We start from the raw sequence: 16,104 nt of genomic DNA, 5'->3' as shown, positions 1-16,104 counted from the left end.
TGTGTTAAGTAGTGTTTACTCTGAGTCAAGGGCTTTTCATTTTTCTGTGCTCTAACAGTGAGGAGATACACAAGGAGCTGGGAGGGAGCACAGCCAGGACAGCACAAACAGGCCCCAGGGGTATTCCATGAGGTAAAATACCTCATGGAATAAAGTGGGGGGAGGTGGCCAGGAGTTGCTGATGGCTGCTCATGGACTGGTTGGGCATCAGTCAGCAAGTGCTGAGCAACTGTAGTGACATCTCTTGTTTCTCCTGGGTTTTACTTCTTATTCTTTTCATTGCCTCCCCTCTGATTGCAACTATTCTTACATTATATCTTATTTCAATATTAATTTATTCTTATCTCGAACTATGGGTTTTACCTTTTTTCCCCTCGATACTCTTCCTCATCCCACTGTGGGGGAAAGGAGATGAGAGAGAGCAGCTGTACAATAGTTGGTTGCTATCTGGGGTTAAACCATAACAGGAACTCAACCACAGACTCAAGGGCTCATTCTGCAGTAGACAGCTCACAGCTACCAGCTGTCCACTGGGCTGCTTTTCAGAAGCTGCACATGAAGAAAAGGATTACTTATGGAAGAAAACTAAAGCAGTTTTAATAACTGTGCAACTTGAGAGAATTCTATACTGAGGTATCATTGATACCGAAAATAACGAATAAAGCACCGCACTAAACAACCTAGTTGTTTCGTGTCTCTCTGTCGGGCAACATCATCGCCAGTCATGATTACAAAAAGGTCAATTTTTCTTTAAAAGCAACACTGGATTCTGCAGCAAATATAATAATGTAGGATATAATAATGCATAGCAAGTTTTGTCACTCTTTGTTTCCGTAGCTTTGGCATGCCATTCAGTTGCCTGTTCATTTTTATAAAACCAAGAGGAAGTGAAAATGGTATTTCAAAACAAATGCATGCTTTTTGCCCAAGTAAAATACATCATAGATGAACAACTGCAATCACTCTTGATATAATTTCAGAATGAACATGCTCAGTCTTTATTAGAGTAGAGCTGGTCAACAAAAGGTATTAATACCAAGCACTTACTTGCAGGTGATGGAGTGCTGCATCCACTGGTTGGTGGGTGACTCTGGAGCCCATGGAGGGAAGGTAGTGACAGTCCACCAATGACTGGAGGAAAAAGCAAGGGATATGGTGCTGCTGGATAGTGAGTCATATGTCCATTCACGGCCGGTACTGGACATGTGCGGCTACTGGTTGTCATGTTAACACCTCACAGTGGACAAATATTATGTTGCATCACTCCAGGCCAGCAAATTCGGTACCTCAAATTATGAATGACGAGGGCTGTCAAGACTGAAGGTACAGCTTAAGCTGGATTGTGTGACGATGAAGAGGTAATTCACTAGATCTGGTCCATCCTATATTTCATCACTGCTTCCTACTGTTCTCTCTCCTAGGACATCCTTGCTCTGCAGACTGTGGATAGAAAGTCTTCTTACTCTTGTATTAGGATGCAGTTCAGTTGCTTATGCAAATGTTTCTCTGGGGGGCACAGTTGCTCTCTACAGATGCATACTGACACAGTCTGGGGGAAGAAAAAAATATATTGATTAAAACATACATATTTTTAAACAGGCACGTAGCAGAACCTTTTTTTTCTCATTGTTACTTTTGTTAAGTTACAATTTATTTATCAGTATCCCATGAGGTCAGCTTGATATTTACCTAGGGGTGAAACACTCACCCTGTTAGTGAAGCTAACAGCAGAATACCCATTAGGTTGATTTCCCTGTACAATGTGCAACACCAAAAGCTATTTCTAGTGTGATCCAGTCTTGTGAAAACTTCCAGATTTAAAACCAATGCATCAATAATTACCTGAAATATTGATGCTGGGAGAAAAAAAACCAACTTCTGAAACATTTCCTTGTGTATGAAAGCTTTCAATGTTCCCCTAAAAGCTACAGAAGGATTGGCATTGAGGAGGTTCTTGACTCCCTCCAGTGCCATGGCACTGAGGCATGTGTCTGAGGGCAATTTTGGGCTGGGCTCTTAAAGAAGTAATTGCTTTAATAACGACTGTTTTCACAAAGAATAGTTAGTATATTATCCATTAGGAAACACCTCACTAATGGTTTACTCTTTTTTGGGTTTTTTGGGTTATTTTGATGGGCAGGGGGAGCTGCCCAAACAAACAAGCACTCAATATTTCATAATCTGGGTCAGTGAGTGACATGAGTCAATAGACTGCAATACACTGCTTCTGTGCTCTGCTGGGGAACCTGCGTGTTCTCATGACTACCATCTTCAAAGTCATCCAGAGCTCCACACAACTTCCTCGGTATTTCACCCAAACAGCTGCCACCTTTCAAGGGATCCTCATTTTTTTCAGGCTCTGTACCAAAAGTCTCAGGCCAAGAACAGGACACTTCTTGTGATATTCCCATTAAATTTGGTCCCACCATGACAATTCAAGTCTAGGTACAGCAAATGGCTGGTGGTCCCTGAATCAACCTGCTGGTGCCACACCAGTAAGTGCTACTGGTGTCTTGAGAGATACAGTACTGGGAAGGCTGCAAACACTGCTCCTGTGGCTGCTCATGCAGTGCTCCAGGCAAAAGGCAGTGCTGCAGCCAGCTCCTGAGCTCACCCTGCACGAGGGTTTACTCCTCTCCTCCAACACATACTGTAGAAGGAAGACAGTAGGAACCACAGAGCAAACTCAGCCATCCAAAAGTAAGGCAACCATGGCTGCCTAAATCTTTGTTTCCTGAGACAATGCACTACTCCCTTGCATCTGCCACAGCCAGTGATCAGTAACCACATCCACTGCTATATAGCACTTTTATCTGTAATTCTTTGAAATTATAGCCTGAAACCAAAGGCAAGAGGACTTTTGGGTGGGAAAATAAAGAAGCAGCGAAACGATGTGTCAAGGTCACAAAGCAAAACTGATGCCAGAGGAGGAAAACCGTGACAAGGCAGTACTGACTATTGCTGCTGCTACTCGGTGCACCAGTTGTCGGTAAGAATTCAAATGAGCAAGGAGAAGAAAGAAAAAAAAAACCAACTCAGATGCATATGTTTGCCTGTCAGAGAGCAGCGGAGTGTTTCTGCTCTGCGTGGAATACCAGCAAAGGTTACCAGCTGTGCATGTCGTCAGACAGCAGCTTCTGCTGAGTGCAGCCTGCTTGGGGATAGCTGAAATGTGGCTTGTAAGGATTTGATAACTGTGTAAATTATGCACGAAATGCCTTTAATGCTAATGGAGGCAAACGTATGCAGAGAGAGGCTGTAAGAAGGGGATACAGCAAGCGAAGGCACAGCTGCTGGTCAAGCTGAGCCCCAGGACCACAAGCACGGAGACCAATGAAACCAGGCAGGTCTTCTGAGGGAGCCCCAGCAGCTAAAATACATTGACTCACTAACAACACAAAATGAGATGAACCATCGCTGGTGCCTGTTGTACCTAGCTAAGGTTTTACAAAGCTTAAGAGACAAGGAAAGTCAAGTATCAAAGGAACACACAAAGTTTTATAAAGCAATTCCACAAAAGCCAGCAAAAATACCACACTTCTAAGTGTTTGCAAAAGAAAGAACAGGAGAGGGATGCTGATGAATACCAGCCCTAAAAATGTGTGCATTAAATTAAACACAGAACAAGGTCATCTATTTTCAAATGATGTGGGGCTTTGGAAAAAAAATTCATCTTCTAAAAGTATCTAATACCTTCAATTATATTTCTATTAGCCAGAAAAATGCAGAGCTCATCATAACTCAAAAACATTCCCAGAACCACATCAGATATATCTGCATATTTAAGTGAAAAGTATTCAGAAAAAAAGCAACTCCTTCATGACAGAGGGGGGGAAAAAGGCACTCAGGAAAACTCTTTGGTCACTTCTTCATTACTGAAGGAATATGATCTGTGATGGAGCTGGTGATGACAGAACACAGAGATATTATAGCTCCTCGGTATACAAATACATATATTTAACAGTGCCAAAAGTAGGTTTTGAAAAACAATCCTATAGTTTTGTGTGTTTATAATTTTACATGAGATGTAATTATAAATTGAAATTACTACATGAAAGTAAGTTTTTCTTGCCTTACACAAAAATCACCTTTCTCTCACCACTCATGGGCAGAAGTTTCCTGCAGATAGGTGAGCTAGAGACAAGCCTTCAGAACTTGTTCCTCTTCAGAGATCTCCAGAAATTTACTTTCAATAGGCAGAGGGAGAAGACAGTGTAAAAGTCATGATACTCAAAACAGTGTATCATTTGACTCCAAGCTGTGTCCCTTGGGAGCACCACAGGTTGCCCACATGGCTGAACACCTGTGCTATGGTCAAGGAACAAACTGTAGGCAGATAGCTACATATCAGCAACTCCAGCTTCTTGTAAAGAAGCAAATGCCACTCATGGTCTGTGGTTACTGAGGGACTTCAAGTTACCAGCTCTGCTAACAGAGATTACAGACCCATCACCTTCATCATTGCAAGGCAGAGGACATCTCAAAGTAGAAACTGCTGCAGAACAGGAAACCCAGCAATCAGTTTTCCCATTCCACCAGTTCCACAACTCCCATGACACATTTCACTAATGGACACAACTCACTGATGAGGATTAGCACTAGACATCAGCCACAGCTGTCTAGGCTGCATGTGATTCCAAGGTGAGAACATCCCTCCTGCCTAACTAAACCTGTACCATAGCACAAAACACTGAACAGGTGCCAGCTTTGTGAAGGAAATTTTCCTCTGTCATCACTTGCTATGGTAAATACCCCATAGCTGATGAGCTTGCCCTAAATGGGTCAGGAAGAGCCAGCTACCACAGCTGAGGACTAACCAAGTAGGAGAAAGCCAAACTGACTGCACAGTCACCTTGATGGTGGATGACCACCCATTCACGTGATGCAGCAGCATGGATTTCTGCCCTGGAGGCAGAAGGCAAAATTTTTAGAAAACAGCTCTCACCAAGGCACTTCAGAGGATCTCCTCAGCCTACGATGAAAATCCTCTTCCATAGACTTCTCCTTAGTGACTGTTCATGAGTACAAGGCCCTTAGTACAAGCAGTATGGAAAAAGATCATACAGAAAAGTTCCTTTGAAGGTTCACCAAGAGATGATCACACTGCACTACTTTGCATTGAACAGCGGCCAATAACTCTTCTTTGACAGAACATATGCCTCCTCCTTTTTGGTTTTTCCAGGTATTTTATTGAGTTGTGATAAAGCAGATGGCCATAGGGGAAGCAGGCTACCGTAGCTCTAGAGCAGAGCAGAATATTTATCAGCTGCAGTTAATGCAGCAGGTATATCTGTCTCTTCCACATTTCTTCTCAGTGTTTGTGCAGCAGAGCAGAAATTTAAAACTACCAATTTTCACATATAAGCTTAAAATTTTACTGGATAAACAGTAACCCAACTTTTCTTACTGTCTCTTAATTTCCCATGCATTTTGCACAGACTTGACTACAGAAAACAGCTTTGCTCTTCAGACATCTGTCAGTTCTCCTAAAATATATTAAATGCATAGAGCCTCATTCATTATATTGCTATTTATCTTCCATTTGGTAACAATATTTGGTATTACTGTAACACAACTCATACTTCTGAATTTTTCACTTATATAAGATTTATTTGAATTCCTAAAATCCCTTTGCTCTTACAGGTGACTTTGATGCACATCAACAACTGGACAGGCAAGAAGCCAAGGCAGGAGGCTTGGCCAATTAATCTGTGTCAGTAGGAAAGTTACACTCTGTCCTCCCTTTTGCCAACAACACCCCAATTTCACATTCCTCTTCCTCCCCTTTCACTAGCCATAGCAGGGAATGAAGATGTCAGCATAGCAAGTAAAGCAGGATTTTTAATCTTTTTTTTTCCTTCTCTCACTTCTGAAAAGGTCAGTGGGGAGTTCTGCCCTACCTATGGTAATATTTGAAATTCAGCAGTCATTTTACGATATCCATGATGTATCATCCAGAAAACTTCTAAGCTAAATCTGCCATCCCTACAGCCTTCTGCCACAGCAAACTGCTGTTTCTCTCCCCTTACAACTGGGGGACAAACCCAGGAATGCAGAAGAGGCACCCCAACACAAGGAACATGTTCTGCTCAGAGCTAGGAGCTTGGGAATTTGCCTCTCCAAGCCCTTGGTCTGCAGCATTGCTGTCCCCAAAGCTTCCAGGGTCACAGAGGAAGTCTCTTCTAAGTTCATTTCCCATTTTCCTGCCAACTCCAAACCCCCCGCCCCTCCCTTAAATCTTAGGCTAAAACAGGAACCTCTGGAGTGGGAGGGCAGCCTGGGCAGTAAGACAGGAGAAGCAAGTTGCTCTTCTCAGAGCAACAAAAACAATTTCAGAGAAATTTTGCATATAAAACATTTCAACAATATATTACTTGTTTTTCCCAAGGGACAGTTCTTATTTATTAGCTGGCTTCAAGACGTATTCTAATGCTGTTTTCAAAACAAGTAAAGTTCTGAGAGTCCTTACTGTATTTAATGTATAGTCTGTATTGAAATCCCTGATTATGCATATGCTTTCTATTATGCTGGCTGATGGTGTTGCATTCAGCAGTACTGAATAATTCAGCAGATTTAGCACGACTCAAGTGTAAATCAGTCAGATCCAGTAACACGATAACCACACTGCCTTTAAACTCTTAAAAATGCATGAAAACTTTTATTTCATAAAGAGGTTGTACTCCGTTCTGCACCAGTTCTCACAGACTGTGAGATGTTGCATTTTTGTTTTCATGGCTATCCAACAAGATTTAATTAAACAATAAACTAGTTATCGTGGCAGAAGTAAAAAAAAAGAAAAAAAAAAAGCCTTTGGAGTGTTATGTTTCCTTTATTAGCATAGTGATGTGAAACTAAACAGAAAAAGCAATCTAATAACAAACATTCCTTTGAGAAGGGCTCTGGGAGCAAAAGGACATCCACTTATTGTTCAGCCCATCCCATTGGTCCATATACGGCAATAAAGGTACAATAGAAGGAAACAGGAAACAGACTGGCACATCTGCATTATCTTATTAGAGGCTAATGGATATCTGAGAGGAACATGCATCTGATGCTGAATAGTCTGTACCAATCTCCGAAGCAATTACTCTTAATTAGTGGATTCTGTTTATAGATGGAACTTAGTGTACCCTTTTGTATCAAAGAGATGCAGGCATCTGGAGAGAGATATGGTTTTCTTAAAGGGAAAGCACTGCAGCACAACGCGAGGGTTGGGCTGGTGTTTGGTTGGGTTGGGTTTTGTTTTTGGGAGGGTGTTTCTTTGCAAATAAAAGCTCTCTGAAGCATAACATATTCTACTGTATTATTAATCAAAAGAGCATGCTGGTTCAAAAAAAGTAAAGGGTAAAAAAAAGACCATACCCTTAATCTCAAACTCTGAAAGTAAACACAGAAAGCTAATACTCGTATATGAATTATATGACAAAAACCACTTTGATGATAAGCAAATAAACAACTGAACCTAAAATTTCCAACCGCTGGCCAAAAAGCTTAAAATAGCAGCTTAAGTCAGAAGAACAACATCTGCATTTTGTATCTGCCAAGTCTGCAGCCAAAAAAAGTAAACCACTCTATATGACCAGATGCATGAATAAAAAAGAAAATGCATGAAACAGAACTTCAAAGTCAGTTTACTGAAAAGCAGATCTGTAGCTCTTACATCCCATAACCACAATTGTCACATACTTTCAAATATAGGTGCAAGACTTATGGAAAGAAGGAAGATAAATTGTTGTAACAGAATCAAGACACTCTTACTATGACACTTTTCCTGCATCTTGGTATGCAAGATAGCTGTCTGCTGGGGGACTGTGAATTTCTTTTTGTCATAAAGCTGACACTTCCAAAATGGGTTTCTGTTTTATTTGGGGTTTTTTCCCCCTGACATTGCTAAGAGATAATTAATATAATTAATGAAATTGCTGTTTATTTTAAAATCCTATTGGGAAGTATAAAAAGGAGGGGGGAAAAGCTTCTTTCTCCCTAAGCAGCTATGCTTCGAATTGCCTGCATTGCAAACACACGCTAATACATGCCTGAAAAAGAGCAAATCTAAATCTGAAAGGGGAAAAGGGAAAAAAAAAAGTGAGACACAATGACACCCATTTATTTACACACCATACAACAGTACCCTGCTGTGCCAACTATTGATTTTAGTGGAACTGAGAGTCCATGTTGGAGAGCAGCAGCTGTGAGTACATAGCTTGAATCCTCATATGGGAACAATACTCCATAAGCAGAATAACCTACTTCAGCCAACCTTCATGTATAACAACTAACATTAAAAACATACAGAGCTTACATTTCAAAACCTGAAAGGCACTATGGTTATTTGTTCCACAAAGGTTCAGGGGAGTTATTAATTTATTTGTGCTAACACAACCAAGAGGTGTGAAGGATTGAAAATCCATGCTTTGCATGTCTGTTATTCTACATAGATGTTAATTCTGTTCTATACTAACCATATTTAAGATCCTGGTACTCTATCAGGCAATTTCTCATCTTCTCCTGTTGTTTGCTGCTTTAAAGGGCTTAAGGGCTGTTTGAAACTGAGGTGTGGAGTGGTTGGGTTTCTGGGTTGGGTTTTTTTGGGGAGGGAAGGAGCAGGGGGGCAGGAGGTTGGTTGCTGCTCTTTTTTTTTTTTTTTTTTTTTTTTCCTTCTCCTACAGCTATCTACATTCCGTGCTTTTTCTTTCATTACTCAGCAGTTGCCAAAACTATACTGAGAAGTCAAGATAAATGGTTAGGTCAGGTGATGGGGTTAACAATTTACTGTGTGTACTGCTCTGAGAGCCAGATATAGTAGAATTGGCTCATGTTTATGTACAGGATGAGAAGTTGATTTCCTGTGCAGTGGCTTTCAATCACCTCTGCAAGGGACTCTCTTGCAGTTTTCTGCAGAGAATTCAAAGGGCTCTGAATACATTTTGTGCTGGTATATGGGACACTCTGCTTTGTAACTAAATGCATTCCTTTCTTACTCTGTCACATTTGAAAAATCCTAAAGGACAGTCAAGAAAAAATGTTCTCTCTCATCTATGGAAACCAATGGAAAGGTAACTGGGCTTCCTGCTCCCCAAGTTTAAGTGAACTTGTACACTCATTATGCTCCCCAAATTTAAAAGCTATTTCTTAATGCTTAAAATTGCTCTTTCAATGGAATCATCACTTCTGTTCTTGCATAGTCACCTCTGTTGTCCCTCATTAACATTTCCAAGGATGTAAAACAGTAACTCCATACTGAGAATATACTTCATGAGAGACTATCCTGTGTGCTACAGAGGTTTAGGAAATCAGAGATTTGCCAGACCAAAGCTGCAGGGCTTTTCTGCAGACCTGTTTCCTTGTTTCTGCTCATTCACAAAACTCAAAAGGAAAAACAAATCCCTTCTCTCAAACACAATTCAGATGATCCACAATTTAACAGCACAGGGTAGCTAGCTCTTAAAAAGCAGGTTGGTTAATCAAGTTACACAGAACCAGAAAGTCCAGTACAAAGCTTTTCCCGCTTAAGGCGCTGTGCCTATTGCTTTAGTTCTCTGACCACATTTTTTTCAGCAGGTGTCCTGTGTTCCTGAACAGTTTCTCCTTACAGTTCAGAAAAACAAGACTGGATTTAGTAATCCAAATTATCCTTTACTGTCCTATGTGTCCAATAGCCGCTTCTATGTGAGATGGCCACTGTGAAGATGAGATATGGTCACTGACAGGACTAAGGAACCTATCCCTTGGGCTCTCCCCTCATCCTCAAGTCAAAGAAGAATCACAGGTAACAAAGGTAAGCTGCAACAAGCACCAATGTGCTTCTAGGATTTGGGAAGATTTACACAGGCCAACAGGTAGTACCTTAAAGTGAGAGCATACTTAACTATCTGTGACCCTTATCCATGAAGGAAAGGTAGCACCTCCAATTAAGTTCAGAATGGAATATGCAAAAACAAACTTCCACTGAAGTCTTCTCCTTAACTGGCAATTAATTGGTCTTTACCCTTGCCGACAAGGCACCACAAGATAGCATCACATGGATTCCCAGCCAAAGCAAGCTTTTGTGAGAAGAGCTCTTGGAAAGAAACGGGAGGCCAAGGGAAGGGAGACTGAGTAAGCAAGAAAAACCACATCCTGCTGCTTATGTTCAGTAATGTCATCCAATATTATGGGATGTGCAGACATTTACAAATATGCCAATCGCTTCCCAAGTGGCGTTACAGCGAGGAGTGAGGAATCTATCTGAAGCCTTCCCAGCATGCTCTCAGAACGCTCATCTTTAACCTTCTAGCTGATGAGAAACATGTCATAGTGACCAACAGCAAATACAGCACTTACCATCACTGCAACTACTAAAAAGGTCTTATATTGGCTGTTTATAACTTTTAAGAGGCCTCTGAGATCAGTAAGAGGGGGTCAAGTGATGTTATTGTTTTGGTGACAGACGGAAGATCCCTAGTAAATGATCCCAGTGGCCTGGGAGTTATTAAAAGAATGGAGTACTTCATCGGCTCAGAAGCTGAAGAGGAAAGCAGCTTTGGAGGGTGGCTCCTTGACAGAAAAGTACATTTCTTTGGGAGGCCAACACTCTACAGTCACAACATACACTGCAGAAACAGGATGACAAGAGATACTTCCTTAGAGGAGAGCACAAAGACATGCAACACCACTGACAACTTTTACTGGTACTGGTCTGAAAACCCCAATTAACGAAGCCAGGAGTCAAGGAAATGATTCATCAAATGCTCTGTGAGTGGCAGGTGCAGAAAACATTAGTTTGGATGGCTATGCTTTATCTGAACATCCACATAGGTGATGTTAATTACCCACAGGGTTATTTTGGGAAAGATCAGGGCAATTCAGATCTGAAGCCTTTGCTATTAGTTTTCTGAATTGCTAGAGATGACTGTCCCAGCACAGAAGCAAGTTTCATCTCTCTGTTCAGCCTTAGAGGTATATTCCTGAGAAGTCCTAGTCCTAGCAGAAACACCATAATAAAGAAAAGCACCACATCCTCTCCTCACCTGAGGTCATTTGGGTAGTCTTCCTCTGCACGGACAGGATATCTTTAGTGCCACTAAGGATAGAACCGAGCAGTCAGATTCATCCAGCCTGGATGTCTAGCCACACCTGCAAATATTGTCATTAGACTTGCTTTCACCACCAAATTAAGGTAGAAAATGCTCCACATCTTTAATTTCTATTTTGTTCAGGATCTGGACAAACACTAAATACAGATCCTTTTGTGCACCACTATGGCACAAATGTGCTGTCTGGAATTGCACTGATGTGTCAGTGCAATATACGATCTTCTCACACTGTGCAAAGAAGCAAATAGACTTCAACAGTCACTGAGATAAAAAAAGATGAGAATAAAATTCTGTTTAATTTAGAAAACATGCACTACAGCAGAAGGTTCTGCCTCAGCTCAGAACACTTCAATTTATAAGCCACACAAAGAATGATCCTGCAAGAATCCACTTAACTGCAAAGAAAAATTCTGCTATCTGGAGTAATCTAAACTCATTGTTAGGATAAGCATGTGGATTCACTCAAAAAATGAATAATGTTTGTTCAGAAGGCTGTCAGAGAAACCTGAAAGAGGATTTTGTAGAGGTTGTGTCTGAATTGTGAAATAACATAGATTTCCCAATCCCCCAAGAGCTGGGAGGCACAACTATGCTCAGGAGATAGGTTCAATCTATTAGTAGCTTTTTGCATTGCAAGGCCGGAAGTTCTACTTCCTCTAAGCTAGAGGAGTTTGCATCCCTGCTGCACCCATTTATCAAGTGAGGACGGTGATCCAAGTGGAACAGGGGGAAAAAGAGGGTTCAAGTGCTGGTTGTGAACTTTGTTTCTGAAGACTAGTCTGTTGGACTAGAGGTGCATCTATCATCTTAATATCATGGAGGTGTGGACACTGTGCTAACACAAAATAACTTAGCACACATAATTTATCACCTTTTGTTATATACGTCAAGTCTGGTAGTCTGTCTGCTGAAAGGTTCTGCAATTCCTCTGAGTTATTAGAGTCTTCTGTCCTACTTTACCCAGAAGACGACATTTCTGCTGTCTACGTCAGGCTCCTGAACCTTCACTTATTAGATATCACAAGTTTCAATATATTCCCAGTAAGACTCCCCGAGGGTCAGCAGAATATGCCAGAGGGCTGGTGGAGATTATGAACATCTATTTTAAAAACTCTGTTCTCTGTAGCTCCCTGTCACAGAAACAATAGGGTGGCAAAATTAGGAACAAGAACAGCCATTAACTAGGAAGGGACAAAGCCATAGCATGGATCACAGAACAAAAATAGCATTTTTATTGTCAATATTTTGCTTAACAGGGAGCCAATAAAGCAATTGTGAAATGCTAATAATACGCTGAGATAACACTGCACATCTAAGCACTCTCAGAGCCATCCTCTGAATCATCTGAAAATGTTGCAAAAACCTTATCAGTCAGGTCATAAGGACAGAGGTGCAACAATCAATCACAGTAGCCACAAAACCAGCACATCTTTTCCACATTCTAACATTCAGAAGATCTATATCCCAGAATTGTCTGCTAGAGGTGCTGGACAGATGGATTACATTGTCAGAAAGATCAGCATGAACTATGACCTTACATTTCACATCCAAAAGCAACTAAGAGGAACCTAAGCACTGACAAAATTCAAGGAGACTTGTGTCATGCCCGCCAGTCTGCAAGGCAGGACTTCTGACACAACACAAAGGTATTCTTGCAGAGTAAGCAAATGTGTGAGTTAACTGCACAGCAATCATTCCCAACAAGCCCTTTTCTGAAAGGATCTTTCCACTGATAAATGCATGACAACTTTCCCACTTCTGTGGGCAGAGAAACCAGTCTGAATTACTTCATGTTCATAGTGCAGATAAAAGCTGCATGCAGACCCTTAGGGATGGAGACAGGTAATACATCACCATGCAGCACTTAGACCTGCCCAAACCTGCTATCATATTTAAGCATTTCAGCCATAACCCAGATCAAACACTTATCAAACACTTATCAGGGCAGCATTTAGCTTCTGAATGCATTGGGATCACTAATCATTCAGCTTCACTGACAAAGTAATGTATTAAAATAATGAATTTTGAAAACATTTAAGAAAGTAACAGTGAGCACTTTCATAATTAGGTCATGAGACACGGGTCAAGAGCAAAGCCCTCAAAAACATTTGGAGTCCCCCAGGAGATGCTAAACTTGGATAACAGAGCCAAAGATGACTCCTCCTGTGGAAAGACAGTGTGGTTCAGGCAGGGCTCCTTCCAACAAGCCTCCAACCAATTCTGAGCCACCACAAACAGCAGAGCAACAGCAAGGATACTCAGCCTTGGCAACAAGATTCTCATTTCTGCAACCTCTGACCCTCACACATCAATAAATGTAAGCCAGTAAGAGAAGCAGTACTCTCAAAGCTCCCAGCAGCACCTTCACCCCATGACAGGAGTCAAGCCCAGTGTGCTGCTGAGTACAACCCAGCACACACTCATCTCCTGGTACTGACAGCACCATCTCTGCTGCAGTAACCCATCCTTCATCTGTGCTTACTAGGCTATGCTGAGTCATTTTGCCTGGTACTCTGCATTTATACTCTAAAAAAAGATATCCAGAGCCAGACAGCTGGGCAAGTGTGCATTCCATACCACTTGTTATGTGTGTGGTAAATGCTCTTCTCCACTGCAGCAGAATGATCTTACCAAGGCTCTTCCTGCATGATTTTCAGGACAGCAGCACCTCACAAGTCAGATCCAGCAGACCAATGCACTACAAAGAACACAGAGGAGTGAGAAGCCTGAAAGTCCAGCTGGGAGCCCAAGGCTGATGAGACAATTTGATTTAACCATGCAAATACCAGCAGCCAAGCAGAGCATGTCTTGGAATTGGGAATGTCAAACCAGACATGTCACAACAGAGAGCGCTTTTCTAACAGCACCTGAAGTTCCTTCAGCAGATGCACATTAGGTGAGTAAATGGATCAATCCCCAAGGAAACAAAAAAGAAAAAGAAAAAAAAACAAGGGAAAAAACCTCCAAAACAAAACAATGGTCTCAGTTACTGAGATAAAGCCATTCAAAATCCACTTCCATCTTTTGTGATTATAATCAGGTCAAAAAAAATCTCTAAATGGAGTAGTCCACTTAGAGATGACTGAAAGATACATGTTGATTCAAGCACATCCCTCAGTATTATCCCAACTGCATCCTTTTCCCAGCTAATGGTGTCTGTGCCAACTGAAGGTCAAGGACTTGTCCATTATATGGGGTCTCTCAGAGTACCATATGCTACAGCAAATCCAAAGTAAGCAGAAAAAAACAATTTGTTTCCTCAAAATGATGCATAAGCAAGAGAATGTAATAAAGATGTCAGCTAATGGAAATAAACTCTCAAAATAAGTGACATCTCTAAAGGCTGTCACTTCCTTTACGTAAGCCACAGTTCTTGAAGATATTCCACCCATACAGCTCTCCAATTCCCAATGTGGAATCCATCACTGTGAGATGAAGAGAATCGTGTTGCTCCACACTGCATATCCAAGTTTATGAGGGAGAGGGGAAGGAACCAGAAGTGGGAAGAAAAATGACAATGTTGGGTACAGTCACTGCTGCTTAATGTGATGACCAGTGTGAAGATGCCCCTTTCAAGAATGCCAAGCCTGTGTGCACTGTCAGAGTTCCACAGTGACAACAGGCTGAAAAAACACTCCCACAGCCTATATAAATAATTATTTAAAGCCAAAAGTGACAAAATTGCATGGAATACTTAGATATTCAAGGACACATCACAAGCAACACACCTGACTGAATGACACGTGAAAGAATACTCCAAGAAAAATGATGCAAGAGATGGAAGATATACTGAAGATTATCAAGAAAAAGCACCCTGTGGAACATGATTTTGTATAAACAGCTGCATTTACAACATGGACCAGGTCTCATATTCATGCAAAACCACTCTGCCCCCATTTTAGCAAAAGCAAAAGCATACGGGGATTTTTTAATAATATATGTCAGAAATCAGGAGATATATCCCACAGTAATAATGGGAGTCCAGGTGTTAAAGAAAACCGTAAGATCTCTTCCCTTCTAACACACTTTGTAATCACAGTAATATGCCTAGACTGCAGTTTTACCACGTGTGAGCTATGACAACTTTTTCCTGTGTGTGTTTGAACAGTAATGACGGGCCTTAATAATAACAAAAAAAGAATCAGGTGTATTGTCTTTATTATGAGAGTATAAGGAGTTTGAAACAGAAAGAAATAACTATCCTCTTCTACAAAGAGGAATGTAAAAATGTAGCCTCTGCATGTCAGATCTAAGCATCAAAGACTAAATGCTTAAAAGTAGAATAATACAAACATTTGAGAAATGCTATAGTGAGAACATAAATTCCACCCTAGCATTTGATTTAGTGATAATCCTCCAAAACCAGTTCTGCATCTGATAAATACAGGTTTAAGATCCAGTTGTTGACACATGGTAAGGAAATGAAACACATTCTCCCTATATGAAGCTCACATTTTTCTGGGTGAAACAAAGCACAGTTGTACCTCACATCTCTAAGCCACATTTAAAGCAATAAGGATAACTGAAAGGCATCTACACGAAGCAGTTTTATCTGACGTGCTAAAAGGACCTGAGTTAAATAGCCCGACTGTCACGTCCACTCTTAAGCCTTTGAAAAATAAGGAAATCCAATTTAAGATTTACGCAAAAAACCCAAGGCACACAGTTCCTTGGCATTACAGCTCTGCTTCACATACCTCACTGCAGAGGTAGGTTGGTTGCTCACTGAACCTCTTCACAACAAAAAGACCTTTAACAAAAATGAGTGGTGAGAAGGTAGAAAGTTTGGTTCATTAGAACATCACTAACTCTGATTAGTAACAGCCACAATAATAATATATGCTCCTTTCAGAAATTTTCCACTTTTAAAGAAGAAACAGAAACATTAATAGATCTGGCCAGTGGCAATGAAGGCACCCAGCTCATATTCTTCTGAATAGAACCCATCATTTAGCTGTGTACCAGGCAACCAAGACTTTGTCCCTCAATTTTTAAAAGCACATAATTCTAACTAATTATGTTGCTCGAT

At 41.0% G+C, this 16,104-nt stretch overlaps 1 protein-coding gene across 4 annotated transcripts in view; it reads right to left on the bottom strand.

The window, feature by feature from the left end:
• The window catches only part of RARB (retinoic acid receptor beta), a 324,037-nt gene that overhangs the window by 193,225 nt on the left and 114,708 nt on the right, over window positions 1–16,104 (bottom strand). For all 4 annotated transcript variants that reach the window (XM_033085086.2, XM_033085269.2, XM_033085180.2 and 1 more), the window contains one exon: window positions 1,048–1,549. In XM_033085086.2, the coding sequence (XP_032940977.1) occupies window positions 1,048–1,225 (178 nt within the window). In that variant the 5' untranslated portion in view covers window positions 1,226–1,549. The remainder of the gene's footprint in view (window positions 1–1,047; window positions 1,550–16,104) is intronic.

This window comes from Catharus ustulatus, chromosome 1, assembly GCF_009819885.2.
Source record: "Catharus ustulatus isolate bCatUst1 chromosome 1, bCatUst1.pri.v2, whole genome shotgun sequence".
Lineage (NCBI taxonomy): Eukaryota > Metazoa > Chordata > Aves > Passeriformes > Turdidae > Catharus > Catharus ustulatus.
The sequence above is the reverse complement of the archived record's forward strand: the minus strand, read 5'-3'. Positions and strand labels throughout refer to the sequence as shown.